The following is a 15,827-nucleotide window of genomic DNA, read 5'->3' as shown; positions in this document are numbered from 1 at the left end:
TAAGTAAAGAAATACATCATTATTGCAGAGAGAAAAAAAGAAAATAAATAAATCCAACCTTTGCTTCGGAAATATGTGGGCAGCATCCACACTGACATAAGGCAGAACTAACAATGGCCAGACTAGGTAATACCCTCTTTGACATATGTTTATACAAAGCTTTCTGCATATAGAAACACTGGCTGTAAATTCAAGTGTTGTTAATCGTTAAATTATTAATAGATTTGAGGCAATTATGTTTAAGCGGAGACAATATATATACAATATTATATTGTTATATTTATCATCCAGAATTTATTGAAATGTAGTACAAATCTAGAAGTCGTAAGCACTCCTGGCTAAAACTTATTATATTTAAAGGCTGATTCATGGATTGATAGGTTAATGAATACCTGAATGAAGATCTGGATAATACTTTCAATTTTAGCATTATCTATTATCAGCTCGGCATCAATCACTTCATTGGCCTTCATACACAAACAAATATACCCCATTCAACTGCATAAACAGAGTATCAAGAGGAATATACTTTATATAATTGTAAATCCAAAAGCAAATACAGCAATGCTCATTAAAGTCAACTCAAATATTTAACGAAAATAAAACAAGAATATTCACTTTGAGCCGCGTTGAAAAAATGGAAAATTAAATACATTAATTATTGCTTTGAGCGTGTGAGAATCTCATCGTTAAAAATATGAAATGGAAAATATAAATTCAATTGAATATTGATATATGTAGACAAGCAAAATGCATACCACAATTTAAGTGATGAAAAAATTAAATACATACAGTGAAAATCTTTTTATATTCAATTGTCAAAAAAATCCTATTACCTTAACTAATATAATATAATATGTAAATCATATTTTTGTAGAGAGGCTAAACTTAGTCCACTATTTAAATATTGAATCAAAAAAATAATGTAATCTAATATATTGTATATACATATATAATATTTATGCCCAATATGCCCATTAAATATTGAGTAAAAAGAAAATTTTGTGAGAAAAACAAAATGAATTCCTTAATTTATTGGATTGAAGGTATTTAAGATTGAAGTAAATTTCATTGAATTTGCAATTCATTTATTATTTATAAGAGTCAAATAAATCGTATTACTATATCCGGTGTCTTTGTATATGGAACAGTTAATTAATTATGCAACAATTATGGGGTATGAATGGAAGCTGTGTGTTAATTGTGTCTGGGCCTTCTATTAAAGTTGACTTCAATTATGCCACACCCCGGCTCGATGCTAATTTAATGAAATTTCGTAAAAGTTGCGACCGAAAATTAAGTTTAAACAAACTTTGCTTTAATTATAAAACACAGCGAAGGGCCCACAAAAAAGCGTCATCAATATGCAAATGGTGCCCAAACTGTTTTTTGCTTTTGCTTTCGTTTTAGTAGTCGAACTTTCTCTCACTCTCCCTCTCTTTCTCTCCTTGGCAAAGCGATTTTCGATATTTGGTACCCGAATGTAAATATATATTTTTTTTCGTTTGTGCTAGAACCAGTTGAATTAATAATTTCGAATATGCCATGTGGACATTGTGTCCTTGGGCCAATGCAGCTCTGTGATTGATGCATGATAATGGCATAAAGCAAACTAGTTTACAATATTTTTAGTTTTTATTTTACCTAGTTTGTTACTTACTAGAATTCATAATGTATATAAATGGAAAAGGAAATATAAAAAAAAAAAAAAGCATCAAAAATTTTATTGGCAAATGACTAAATATAAGCTTATTCTCAATTATAGAATTTTGAACACGAAATGGGATTTAGTTGTGCTTTGCATTAGATAAAATATAATATATATTTCATATCAAAGGGCAAATCTGATTTACGAATTTTATAGGCAACAGGAATTATGCTACCCTGATGATTTGATTTTCTGTGCACGATTTTTTGTACATTGAGTTTCCTTTCCTATGCCTATACAATCGTATGAGGCAGACTATCCTAAACAGGGCATCAAATGAACTGTTTTTTTTTTTTTTTGTTTTAAGTACATTAAAGCTTAAAAAAATACAGAAGTGTCAAAAAATTGGTTGACGCTTAGTTTTGAGAATATCAAAAATATTCCCGAACATTTAAATAATTTTTTTTAATTAAATAAAATTCATAGTCGATTTCAATTCAATTATATTGAGAAAAATACATGGATACATATAATTAATCTTCGATATATTAATACCCAAATAAGAAATATTTAATTAGAATATCTCTCTGCAATTTATTTGACTATGGTCTTCTGGTCGAGTCAAGTGCTTTCATTAGGCGCAAACTCGAAATCACAGTCTTGCCTAGTCCCAAAAGTCGTCGTTAGGCAAATCGTCTCTAATTTTCACCGTTATGCAATCAAATCCGTTTTTGGCTGCATTCAGACTCGTAAATAGAGCAACTCACGGTGGTTGTAATCACTTTATTAAATTAGTTGCCTGGCAAGGTGAGCCAGCACATTCGGAGCACTCACACCTGTCTGAGCTGTCGCTGTCAAGTGAGTGTATTCATTTACACTCATTTGGACCGCAATTCCAATTTAGCCTTTTTGTGTTTGCCGTAAGCAAAAAAGCCGCCCGAACAAAACAAGCCCCAAAACAAAATCTCTGAGCTTCCAGTTAACAAGTGTTGGCCATTAGGGTATCATTCGAAACAGAAATGAGTGTGTGAGTGGCCAAGTGTGACTGTGTGTGAATGCCCATGTATGCTAGTGTGTATGGCAAAGTGTATGTGTGAGTGTGTAAATACAAGTTAATTAAACAAGCCACGTCTGCACATTAATCACCTGGACAACGGTCCGGCGCCAGGTAACCACAAAAGCTAACCAAAAACAGAAAAGAAACCAGCAAGAATATGCCCAAATGGCAGATACCCAGCGATTAAAATAAAGTTCCTAAATAAGTTCCGTATTCACATTTCTATTTATTTAGAAACTTTGGAATTTTAAGAAAGTAGGAGAAAGTATGAGAAAAAGTTGGAGAATGAAAGAGAAGGAACCAATTATCTTAAGTCAATTCCAGACTCTTTACAATATACAAATCTTACTTTGTATGGCTTTATTTATATATGTATCTTTATCAATATAACTAATCTAATCTATGATTGGCTCAAATATATCCAACCTTCCAAAACCATCATTACAGCACATATTTATATATCTAAATGTACGTAATTCTTCTACTTTATCCTTCTGTCTTCTTCCCACCGCTTCCCACACATGCCTAACAATCAACCTGTTTTCACCATTTCACTTTTCCCGCAGGGTATTCAAAAGAAGTAAATAAAGACAAAAAAGAGCGAAGAGAAGAGCAGACGGGAGAAAGACAGAGAGAGAGAGTGAGAGAGAGAGAGGGAGAGAGAGGGGGAGGAATGTGAGCAAAACCGAAATTCAATTCAAAGCACGTGAGAAGTGATGAGTGGAGCGCATCCGCTGTTGAGCTCTGTATCGTTGTCGGCGTTGTTCGTGCCAACGGCATGTCGAACTACTCTTAAGCCCGTGACATGTGTCCTTTGTGGTGTTTATGAGGTCATAAGATTAATGAGCGACAAGCTCATCTTTTGTTATTGTTTTTAGCGGCGTCTAATTAATTGCTGTCCGCCCTTCCGCTCCAGCGTCTATCGCTGCCTGATGCCTAGCAACGTGGATATTAGGGATAAAAGTGCCTACCAAAATGCCGAATTCCAGTTTTCACTTTGCACCCGACGCATCCCACAGCAGCACTGAAAATTGTTGCAAACTCTTTATCCGGCTCCGCTCAATGTAACTGGAAAAAAAATGCCATTGCCACACTCTCACTGATTTTTCGTGGCCAATTTTAACATTTTCATTGCCACGCCCGAGGCAACCGCAAGTGTCCTTCAGCGAATTTCCCGAAATTAATTACAGTCTGCTCGGCAAATATTTGACAGTAAGATATTCCTTTAAAGCATTTACATGACAACATTTGCCACTCTACAATGCCAAACTTTCATTTGGGCGCAGAAAATTTCTACTACCAAATCCCAGATAAACATTTCCTGAGCAAACCTAACAATGGCTCAAGTGTGAGTGAACAAATGGGGGCACTGTATAATGAGCGGCTCGTGTCAAAAAGTCAAGCTGATCAAAATGAGTAGGCGGCCTCTAGACCAAATTGATGGCACTTGACATTGACTGTTCAGCGCTTGGAAATTCATTTCGAATTTCAATCTCAAGTTCGTATTTTACAATGCAAAGCAAATTGTGTAATATAGGAAATAAAATTCATGAAGAAGACGCCAAGTTTCATCTATGGACTTCCTTGTAATTTCCAGACATCATTTATATTTATGTGAAAATGTTCTTTCTTTGTAATCCTAAACAGTTTCCTTTTGCTTCGTATATCAGAAAAGCTTCTTTGGCCCCACATATAACAATTAAGCTAAAATTTCTAGTAGATATCGAAAAAGCCACATTATAATTCGAATTTTCTTAGAAATTTTATCAGCTTTTACAATAGCTTCTTTTAGTTTCTACCGCAAGTTCGGAGAAACGGAAAATTAAATGTACATATAATCAAAACTTAAATTCAAATTTGTCTTCTCTATTTGCTTTTCTCTACTCACTATATAATAATAAACAAACTGTTCTCCTTTACCTTTCCTACTCCTCTGCACTTTTCCCACTTTCTTCTATATCTTTTTTTTGTTTTCTTGACTCTGCTGAATTCTGGCTTCTCTTATTTCTATTAATTTTATCTTCCGTCTTCTATTTTCTACTTTTATAGCTTTCCTCTTCTCTCGATCATCTCTTTTCTTTGCTTTCTAGTTTATTTTTCATTTCTTTTTTCACTCTTTTTCTCGTCTCATTTCTCTTATCATTAGCTTTCTTTCTTCCCTTTTTTTATCTCTCGCACTGTGTTTTCTCGTCCCTCTTCTCTCTCTCTCTCTCTTTTTCTTCTTTTTTCTTTTCTTTTACATTCTTCTCTATCTTTTCTCATTGACTATTCTTTTCTCTATATTTAATTTGATCTTCCATCATTTCTGTTCTTATCTCTATTCTTTATTCCCTCGTCTCTCTTTTCTGCTCTCTTTTATCTCTTGTGTCTTCACTTCGCCCACTCATCTCTCTCATATCTTCTCTGTCCTCTCTTAGCCTTTTCATATTGTTTCTTATAGTCGAGATTAGCTGTCAGAGGGAAACGCTAAAAAAGTCAGTCAGCGGTTGAAATGCTTTAACACGAATAACTAACATCATTTGTCACTCACTAAAGAAAAGAAAAAACTCCGACAGTATCAACAAATCACTCAACGAGCGGCTCCTACTCACTTGTCCACTTGGAGAAAGGACATGGGCAGGAACATGGAATTGGACATGCGGAAGGAACGCCAAGCGGAATCAGAAGCAGATAAGCTAAAAGTAACTTGGCCAAAGTTTCAAATCAAAAAGCAAACTTCGATTCGGGAAAGACACAAAAATAAAACAAATAAAAATAAGGGGCAAACGGCAGCCACGAGTGAAAAAGTGTGCGGGATCACGCCCCAGAAATCAGCAGCTGAGACAAAGTTGCCAAAGTAGCGAGCAATGAAACCAGCTCAGGGAACATATCTATATATACGTATACGTATATTTCCGTAAGTGTATCTGAAGTACGTATATTTATTGCGTCCTTTTTTCTCTAGTTGCTGCACAAAAATTGTAACAAATGCATTTTCGATTAGCATTAAATCACGTCGCTTGTCTGACTTCATTTCCGATGTGAAATAAATATTTTACTTTGATTTATATGTAAGCGAAAATAGGGGTAATCTACCCGTGTCCTACCCCAACTCGGATACACCTGATCCGATAGCAAGTGGGCGAGTTACAGTTAGATGCAAGTCAAATGAGCCGTGTACGTGCTGTGGTTCCCTCTCTCGCCAATAGGGGGCGCCGAGAACAGAATGCAAGCGTAGCACATTGGGAAAAATACAGTAAAAAAAAAATGAAACTTAAGCAAACGCAAGCAGTTTGATTTGCCGAGTCGATAAAAATAAAGTCTCAGGATGGCATCAATAATAATTGGGTCTTCCAGACCAGCCAGACCAAAATTTTCCTGCTTCAAGTTCAGCTTGAAGTAAGAACCGTTAACTATCTAAATTTAAGTGTAACTTTAAAAGCAAAATATTATTTTTAATACTTGTTATAATATTTTATAGTAATTATATATAAATTGTCTAAAAATAAAAAAGGTAAGAAATAATAAATAAAATAAATTTTTTCAAATATTTTTTTATAAATTATGGTGCGGCAGATTTGGAGAGCTCAACTGAAATAATAAATATATATATATATACATACTAAAAAACAAAGCAATCTGTTAAAAAAAAAAAAATAATAAAAAAAAATAAAAAATTTTGTATAAATATATATTTAAAAATATTACATTTTGAATAACTTAAATTTTAACATTAAAAAAAAAATGCACTATATTGTAATTTAATCAAAGGAGAGTAACGATAAATTTGATTTATTGCATAGTCATTTAAAAATTAATAGAAGTTTTGCATAGTAAAAAAAATGTTCTCGAGAGACCTGTTTAAGTATTTACTTACAGCAAGCTGTCACAGTATAAAGTAAATAGCTTTGAAGGCAGACAAAAGGAAATGTCCGGCAAGCTGTTTGTTATTGGACACTTCACTGTACAAAAATTATTTATAAGGAATTTGCTCCGAAATAAAAATAAAAATAAAGATATGTATAAAATCCAGACAGAAATGAATGGAAGACAGAATCAGAGAAATGAGCAGAAAGCTGTTCGCTATTGGACGCCTTACTGTACATAAATAACTTACAAGGAATTTAGTCGCAAATACCAAGAATGTTCTTTGAGCTGCATTATAGAGCGGGATGCGAAACAGCTGTTCCTTCTTTCTTTCAATTTTTCGTAGGTTATTTATTTAAATGCGACAGCACACACACAGGCACACAAACTCAGTTGGTCACACTGTTTGGCAGACACGTTTAAACGTGTTGCACAACTTTCACTACGCTTTGCATGCACTTTCGCTGCTTTGGCCTTTGCGGTAATGGCGACGACAATGGCGACGACGACGGCGGCAGCTGCGACGGCAACGACGACAGCGACAGCGACACCGACTGCGACTGCGACTGCGACAACGACAGCGATAGTGACGGCGACGGCAAGAGCGAACACAACGAAGACAACGTCGGCGATTTGTGTTGATCAGAAATGCATTCAAAGCGCTCGCCGCAAAAGGACGTGGCGCACGGCGTACCGAGACGACACTGCGACAACCACAAGATGCCTTGCATCCGAAACACGTGCGACGCGAATTGACATTCGTTTGAGACTGCACGAAAGCGCAAAGCTTTTCAATCATTCCTGCCTGAATCGTCGTACACTTACTTCTCGGCCGACCACCGAAGCCGAAGCGTGACCAACAGCCGAAACACATGCAGCCGAACGGCGACTCCGAAAATGTTAGTTGCGGCGAATTGGCTGAAGGGGTCGAGCCGTTGTCATTCAAATTTGTAACTGCGACTGCTTACTCACAACATTAAGCAGGCGCTTTCTTTTATAAGTCTAATGAATTAAATACTAGTTAATAGTGGCAAAGCTTTATATTTCATTTTTTCATTTTTTTTAAATTAATTATAATTTTTTTCTTATATTTTTGATAAGACTTTTACGTTGGTCTTTGAAAGGTTTTACAGTTTCATATTGAAAATTTCTTAGTGAAACCTATATCAAGCATATTTATTTAACTATAATATATCATTTTGAATTTGTATGAATAATCACATAAAATAACTTACCTATGCCAACATTTCAATCTAGCAGTTAGAAAGGAGTTCGCTTCCTTTCTTTTATTAAGTATACCCCTCGCTGTTAACATGAAAAGGGACTGTACAGTACACTTTAAAACTTACCCCTTTCGTGTACCAAGATATCCCAAAGTGGTTGTTGTAAACACTAGTTTCAGCAAAAGTAAAAGCATCTCTGTAAGCAATCTATGTACATCAACATACTTATGTAGACGATATCAGATTTGTACCAAAATATTTCAATAACAGAGGTTGTAGTATGCACTAGCGTGGACTAAAATACACATTGGTTGCTGTACTCGCTAGTTAGCAGTGAAACAGCTAACAGCTCACTGTAAGCATTTAACATTGAATAAAATGTACTCAATTAACGTTGTTAGTTTACAATGATTATATTATGTACTCAGCTAAAACGAAATACTGAATGTACTAAAATATCCTGCTGTTAGTTTGCAGTGGTGGTGTTACCTGTACGTTAAGTCGTACCATTAGTGCTCTAAAATGTACCATTTGTTACTTACAGTGGTTTTGATTAACAGTTCACAGCTCCCCGCAACAGTTTGTTGCAAATCATCTTTGTGTTAACAATACAAATGATATTCAAAACAATTTTAATATTTTTTACTTTTTCCACTTCAACTTTTATTTATGCAAAAATCCTTCAATACGTTTAATTTACAAATGGAATTAAAAATTGAAAAATTGTTTTAAAGGAAAAATGACTAAAACACATTTGAAAGTCTTTAAAAAATTCCCATGCACAGACAATGAACTACATTTGGATAAATATTTAAAAAAGAAACCTTTAAATATCTAAGTAGCTAAATTCTTTTAAATTAATTTATATAGTTTTTTCATTATTCACTTCGTTTTTTTGTTGCTCTGAAATGCAATTGGAAATGTTAGTTGAGTTGTTTGTTATTTTATTTATTTTTTTTTTTTTTCTTAATTTTATTTCGTTGCGCGCCACAAAACAATTTACAATTTACATGGAAAATCGTTAAAAATGCAAAATTTTTGAGAAATATGTAACGAAAACAATTTTGAAAATATTGCTTGATCAAAAAATTACGTGAAACGAAACTCGCGTCGCGTTTTTTCCCTATATTTCAACAAATTCGAATTCGATTTTGTTAGTGTTTTGCTCGTATTTAGAAAAAGTTAATAAATCGATACGCGAGCTCATTTACAAGATATACAATTCGTTTTTGTTTTGGTTTCTTTTTTGTTTGATCTTCATTACAACTAAATGCTGATTATGTTTAATTTACTAATCGTAACTGTATAATTATAATTTGTAGGTAAGCTACAGCAAATGTTGGCAAAATGCCGTAAGAAAAACGAAACCCCGAAAAGGGGCGCTTGGCTGTTACAAAGCTTTAACATTTGCTGTTACTTCAATATGTTGTGGTTGCTTTTAAACTATATACCGAAAGTTGTTTCCATTCAAGTGGCTTTTACTATGTATTGTTTTTGTTTTTTTCTTTTGCTTGTTTCCTTTTTTGACTATGATGTGTTGTTGTTGTGCATGCTGCTGCTGTTGTTGTTGTTGTTACTGTTGTTGCTGTTGTTGTTGCTGTTGATACAGTATATTGCTAAGCGTTCCGGACGCTTAGAATCATTTGAGCTTGGCATATGCATCGACCTTTTTGTGGAACTGATTGTAATACTCGAGCGCCGCATTTCGAGTCAGGTTCAACGCCTGATTAATGTTCTCCGGTGAGAAGCGACCACTGCAACAAGCAAAAGGAAGCATTATAAATGTGAATTGAGATTAAAGATAAGAAGAAATATACAAAATTAAGATTTAAAAAATTTTTGCACAATATGAATTCAATTAAGATTCAAATGTCTAGATGAAATTTCTATACAATTTACAAATTTAGAGCGTATTAAATATGTAAATTGTACAGCAATTTTAAGAGATTCAACTATAAAAATGTCTAAAATAAGCCAGATACAAATTACTACGTAAAACAGAGTATTATTGTTAAATACTCTCTAATTATATATATTTCTCCAGGCAATTAATATGCCATATATATGTATGTATAAAAATATATCTATCTGTCTATCCAATATGTATTCTGATTACAATCTCGTATATAATTATATAATATAAAATACTATCTGATATATATCCAACTAATACATATTCTCGTCGTTTAACTAATCTAAATTCTTATCACAATCAACTATTTATCTAATACATGCATTCCCATCATAATCTAGATTATAGATAGCAAAATACACTTACACCAGCACCTTCTCCTTGATTAGGGTGGCAGATTTGTCGTAGCTGTTGATAGCCAGATCCTTGGCGCCCGCGGCGAAGGCCTCCAATTTATGCGAGAAATTGGGCAGATATTGATCAATCTGGGGGAAGGCAAGAGCAGAGAGTGAGAGAGAGATACGATATGCAGTGAGAGTGTGACAAAACCGGTGGGGCGAGGAGTGAACAGCTCAGTAAACCAGTTTGCCATCAAACAGTCAACAACAAAAGCAAAACAAAGAAGATGATGCTTGACCGTGTTCAGCTTTCGAAACGAAAATAGTTAAGAGAATATGATGTCAGCTACTCACAAACTTGGCCACCGCCGGCCACTGGGAGCGCCAGTAGTTGAGGCCATTCGTATAGGCACTGCAGCAGGCGTTCCGTGCGATCTTCCATACATCGATGCCCGTCTTGATCGCCGGCTGGGCATACGGCGGAATATGCTGTTCGGCCCATTTGTAGCCGCGTGCGCCGGCTCCCATTGTCACATACCAGCCGCGCTGCACTTGCGGCAGAACGCCGGCGTTCTTCAGCACCTTGCCAGTGGCAGAGTTCTCAAAGACACCTTTGCCATTCACCTCGGTATCGTAGCAGAGGGCACCCGCTATTAGAGCAATGATAAAGATGCTGCCCAGCGTCCATTTACAGCAGCCGCATTTCTTTTTCTGCGAAGCAGCGTTCTGTTTGTTCTTTTTTTGTTGTGCACTGGTCTTCTCCTGAACGGTCTGTGAATATATAGAGCGAGAGAGATGGCGAGAAAGCCATTAGAGACGATGGTTCAAAGTTGACTGAGCGAATGAGAGAGCAATAGTATTAAGTCATAGTTAGAGCTGTTTCAGCTCCAAGAAATAGAGGCGAGAGAGGTCTCTATGTATTCTTACCTTCTTGGCGGCAGGCGCTTGTTTGCCCTGTTTGCTTTGTTTCGATTTTACCTGAGCCATAATTTTATATATTTAATTTATTTTTTTCGTTTTTAATTTCAACTAAATGTCTGCAGCTGCGAGTATTTCAGTAACTACTGTCGTTAAAAAAATGCACAAAGAATATTTATGAGTTGAGTTTTTGCTTCTTATTACTTTTCACGTTTTCCAATTTATAATGCAATTATTCAAAGTAATTTGCGACAAATACATATAAGCAAATTAATTTTTTTTTTTTTACTGACCCATTGAAATTGAATCAGGTTATGGTTTGTTAAAGTATGTAGCAGAGAGGCGTGGCAGACCCCACAAAGTAAATTTCTGATCAGGCGAAAGCTGAGTCTTTAGCCTGTCGTCTGTCTGTCGTCGTCCGTCCGTCCGTCTCCGTCGTCCGTCCGGTCCTCGGTCCGTCCGTCCTCCGTCTATGTATGAACGGTCGATTCAGAAGATATAAGAGTAGAGACTTCAACTTTTTTAAATGTCCGTATTAACGCGCAGTCGAGTTATCACTAAAACGTTCATCGAACTTTTTTATCATAAAAACCTTTCGGATCCTTACATCTGCACATCTTTCAGTAGATCTCAAATTTAAATGTATATAGGATGTATTTTAACAATTCGGTTTTTGTAAATCCCCCCACCCTAATCACCCCACCCCATCTTGTAAACGTATATCAATACTGAGATTGTGCTTCGGTAACACAACATTTAAACACTTACGTCTGAAAGTTTCATTTGACGTACTCTAAATAATTAGTTCAAAATAAGTTCTATATTGCCACATTGCACACCAAGCGAATCGCCTGTATGCAGGTGTGTGTGTGTTGCGTTGTGTGTGCTAAGGAAAACAGGCTTAGGGCGGGATCTCGTAGTCGACATCTCGATAAGCTTCTACTTGTTTGTTTTGCTATTGAGCTGCGAAAGCTAAGTCTGTCATGAGTCCAAAAATAACAGGAGGATTCGACAGTCACGGTCATGAGAGGCAATGAAAAAAATAAAACAACTCAAAAGTGCACCAATTGCACGTAGCACAGCGCGCAGCTACCGACGCGAATGCGGCTAGCACAGCGCGCAGTAAAGCTCACGCAAGAATACAGAATCGCAGACAGAGGGCCGCTAGAACCGACGGCAGCAATCTGCATACGTCACAGGCGCACCACAAAATCTGATGACGCGTCATCAGCTGAGCAGCAAGAAGAGCGTAAGAAAAGAGAGAAAAATGCTGAGAGCATCAACAACTGTGAGAGCGCACGAGCACTTGCGAGATAGAGAGAGCTAACAGCTTTGATATTGTTTTAAAATACAATAAAAGAGCGATAGCGGTAATCGCATACATATGCATGTATTTACATACACACACACACACCATGTAAAGCAACAACAACTGTTGATAATCAAACAAGTTGAATGAACTGTACAATCCGCAAGTTTCTGTAGCAATGAAAAGGTGTCAAAAAATAAAAAATTGTTATATCTACATACATATATTAACACAGGCGAATTCGCACATGGAAAATTGACAACGCAGCAGGTTGAAAATCAAAAGAGAAAATCAGCCGCAGCCACGTGCAAGAAAATGGCCAGACAATCAAAAAGAAAAAACTTGTTAGCGGTTGGCCTGTGTCTGCCTCTGTTTCTTCTTCTTCCTCTCCTTTGGCCTATGCGCTGGCATTAGTGACGTGGTCAATGGACAACGGTCAGAGCATCGCCTGAGTATTTCTTATCTCAAGCCGAAAATAAAATTCAGCGCCACTGCTGCTGCTGCGCAAGCAAGCAACAAGGGTGTGCTGCAACGGTGGAGGGGAGATTGTGGTGAGGGTAACAGCCAATCGCAGCTATAACACATCATCCATATAGAAAAAGTGACGCTAGATCATCATAAAAAGCGGCTGCGTGCGATAAGCGTTGTGAGCGGTCACACACGCATACATATACGCACACACAATTAAACAACGGTAAGAAAAGTAGTTGCGCCGCATGGCAACGCCATGACTGAAAAATATTGAAAAAGTGCACACACGCATTCGAACGCGCACGCACACATACACACACGCGCACACATAATTAAACGCACTTTAAAAAAGAGAAATTAAGTGTGCGCCCGGCAAATACGACTTAAAGAGTATCAGCAGCCGCGACGTCGACGTTAACGTCTACGTCGTTTAGATTTTCTCCTTTTGTTTTCGTCCGATATTTAACAATCGTATTGGCGCAAATTACATTGAACACTAATTGCAATATTCCAATTGGAAAAGTTTGTTTTTCCGTTCTTTTTCAATTTCTATGGCAGAACTAGACAGACGAAAAATACTTTTTTTTGTTGTGCAGCCACTTGCAATAAACTGACAATCAGCGCGCAACGTGTACACAATGGCGTCTGACCATTCACAGCCCACAGCGAGCACACAAATCGAACAGCTGAGCCCGCCGAACAGTGTGACCAGCTAACGTTTAGCACGTTACAATGTGGAGCACAAGTTGATAGCTTCCAATTCACATAATAATTTCAATAACCTAACTTACCTTTACAACTTCTTCTAAATCGTCAACGCATATATCTTTGCGTTTGCTTGATTGCAGCTCCATATTTAAATATTTGATATTCTGTAGAAAAGAAAGAAACGCAGGTGACAGAGCCAGAGCCTTGGCGGGACCCTCCCAATCGTTAACTGTCAAATTAAATATATTAATAAATAACATTAATTTATTTGTGTAAATTAACGAAACATTACCTATAGCCATTAATAAAATACAACTGGGAATTTGCTGTCTTTTGTAATTCATGCGCCACACTTTAAAACAATCATCCGCTCCACTGCTCAGTAGACAACTAATGCAGCCCTCGATTTCTGTGCGCTGATTGAGTGAATTTATCAGGCGTAAAAGTGTGAGGAATATGTTCGCCTGCTTCACTGGGCTGGCAATGTACAGTTGCTGCGAGTTCAAAATAATAAATTAAATAATTTAATAAAAAGAATTATTATAGCTTAATTTTAAATGCAAACTTCAATTGAAAACGTGCAAGTGTAGCCAGGGCTGCCCGAAATAAACATTATCGTTACTTTTAAAAAATGCAGATATGCTAGAAATAATTTTTTAAATTAAATGTTTGTACTTTTGTGAACACCACTCGCAATTTCCATAATACTAATTATCAAAATATTTGCGGATTTAATTGATCAATTTCAAAGGCTATGAAACTCCGCACGTATCGTTCTGCCTATCGTTATCGTTACTTACCAACAGTTGTTTGGCGCTTCGTTTGAGACTCGCCTGTTGCTCCCTGCTAAAGTTAATGTAATTCGCATTCAGTGCATTGTAGCAGTCGAAAAACTCCTGTTGATTAATCAGCAACGTTTCGGCTTTGCGAGCTGCAGCTGCATTCAGAACACGCTCAATATGCTCCACGACAAATTTAGAGAAGCTCTTCAGCTCCAGATTGGGCAGCATCAGATTCTGCCACACCTTAACGCCCTCTGTCAGATTCTGATGACCCCCTTGGCCAATAGCCCACAGGATGCTCAAACAGATATTGCTTCGATTTTGGTAAGAGTTACGCAGTACCGCCGTCTTAGCCATATTATGCGAGCAAATAGCTGGCCAATTCTGTCCAATCAACTGCAACACGAACTTATAGCCAACGACATTCTGGCCACTGTTCAGTTCTGTGGCCATGCTGTCCAGCAGCGAGTAGAAGAAATACTCCAGATTCGTTTCGCCCACACTGCGTAGAAAGTCCAGTATGGATTGCTTTAAGGCAGCGCTGGCTAAATTGCTAGGATATTGGGCACTGCGGCCGGAAAACGTAGGATCGCAATCAAATGCGAGGCAGCTATTCAAATAGCTGGAAATCTGAGAAGACATGGAGAGAAATGTCATAATTGGCAGTGAAATAAAAATCGCGCAAAGCCCGCTAACAGCTCTTACAACACAACAAAAAAATATATAAAAATAGATAAATAAAAATGAAATGATAAAAGTTGTACAATTAGTATACATATAGCCGTGCAATGGCGGTCAACACGTATTCAGTTCTTATCAATTATTTGCTTACATTGCTCAGCCATCGCAGCTGCGAGCCCGGACAGCTGATTTTCACCTGTTCCAACTGTGCGGCGAAATCGTCAGGCGTTATTTGCTTCATTGCCTGCTCTAAGGTTCTCGCCTTTGCCGCCTGTTTCGGCGGCTTTTTCGCCACATCCGTTGCACTTGATTTCGCCGCATTTGCATTTGTTTTGCGTGGCGATTTGCTTTTGGAGGAAGCCGATGCAGCGCTCGATGTGGATTTAGCTGGTGAATCGGATTTGTTATTTGTATTGCTGCTGTTTATATTGTTATTGGCGAATAAATTGCGATATTGCTGTGTTGGCACTGTAGATAAGCAGTACGAATTGAAATATGTATTTGATGTTTGGACTAAAGATAATTAAAGCGGCTTACAAAGCTCTTCCAGCTTCGGCAGTTGGGCGGCAATTCGCTTTTGCTCCGTGTGAGCGGTAACTTTCTTCTCTAAATTCTTTTGTTTGCGCGATTTAGACACGACTTCCCATTGATTGGACGTTCCAGACATTTTCGTAAGGTTTTTAATTCAATTAAAGCGTTTCTCAAGGAGTGCAGCGATACACTGCCCCACCGGCTGGCTGTGTGAAAACTAAATAAATACTCAAAAATAGCCAACTGCATACTAATTTTAGCAGAACATTTTACAGCACTGACAGAGCGCTCTCGCGAGAACAAATTTGCTTTGACAGCAAATGGCTCTCTCTTTATGTTAACCAATTTTCGAAGAGCCCCAAAAATGTTAACAAATACTAATTTCATATTAATTATTTCAGCT

At 36.9% G+C, this 15,827-nt stretch overlaps 2 protein-coding genes across 4 annotated transcripts in view; both read right to left on the bottom strand.

Moving 5' to 3' along the window:
• The window catches only part of dpr2 (defective proboscis extension response 2), an 87,566-nt gene extending 80,227 nt beyond the window's left edge, over positions 1-7,339 (bottom strand). Inside the window, exon 1 of the mRNA XM_030384728.2 lies at positions 6,802-7,339. The gene's annotated coding sequence lies outside the window, so the exon portion shown is untranslated. The remainder of the gene's footprint in view (positions 1-6,801) is intronic.
• A 1,661-nt stretch (positions 7,340-9,000) lies between these two features.
• On the bottom strand, positions 9,001-15,666 carry Tmem214 (Transmembrane protein 214). Of its 3 annotated transcripts, XM_030384725.2 has the most exons (8): positions 15,431-15,666; positions 15,045-15,361; positions 14,231-14,842; positions 13,723-13,924; positions 13,514-13,659; positions 10,379-10,795; positions 10,053-10,171; positions 9,001-9,528 (listed from the first exon to the last, which is right to left on the bottom strand). In XM_030384725.2, exons 1-8 carry the CDS (start codon positions 15,558-15,560, stop codon positions 9,414-9,416), a joined length of 2,058 nt encoding a protein of 685 aa, XP_030240585.1. In that variant the 5' UTR covers positions 15,561-15,666; the 3' UTR covers positions 9,001-9,413. The 3 variants fall into 3 exon arrangements, with proteins under 3 accessions (XP_030240585.1, XP_089113414.1, XP_030240586.1); XM_089257288.1 differs by lacking the exons at positions 13,514-13,659; positions 13,723-13,924; positions 14,231-14,842; positions 15,045-15,361; positions 15,431-15,666 and adding exons at positions 10,952-11,088; positions 13,302-13,400; XM_030384726.2 differs by lacking the exons at positions 13,514-13,659; positions 13,723-13,924; positions 14,231-14,842; positions 15,045-15,361; positions 15,431-15,666 and adding exons at positions 10,952-11,088; positions 13,211-13,363.
• Positions 15,667-15,827: the final 161 nt, after the last annotated feature.

This window comes from Drosophila navojoa, chromosome 3 (genome assembly GCF_054131105.1).
Source record: "Drosophila navojoa isolate 15081-1374.11 chromosome 3, UAZ_NAV_1.0, whole genome shotgun sequence".
Lineage (NCBI taxonomy): Eukaryota > Metazoa > Arthropoda > Insecta > Diptera > Drosophilidae > Drosophila > Drosophila navojoa.
Note: the sequence above shows the minus strand (reverse complement) of the source record. Positions and strands in the feature narration are given on the sequence as shown.

Excerpts from the sequence above, each read along its gene's own strand:
- Tmem214 (XM_030384725.2), bottom strand. The coding sequence starts at position 15,560 with ATGTCTGGAACGTCCAATCAATGGGAAGTCGTGTCTAAATCGCGCAAA. Across the intron at positions 14,843-15,044 it reads AGCTGCGATGGCTGAGCAAT|ATTTCCAGCTATTTGAATAG; the intron begins GTAAGCAAATAA and ends ATGTCTTCTCAG. Across the intron at positions 10,796-13,513 it reads ATTTAGAAGAAGTTGTAAAG|ACCGTTCAGGAGAAGACCAG; the intron begins GTAAGTTAGGTT and ends ATATATTCACAG.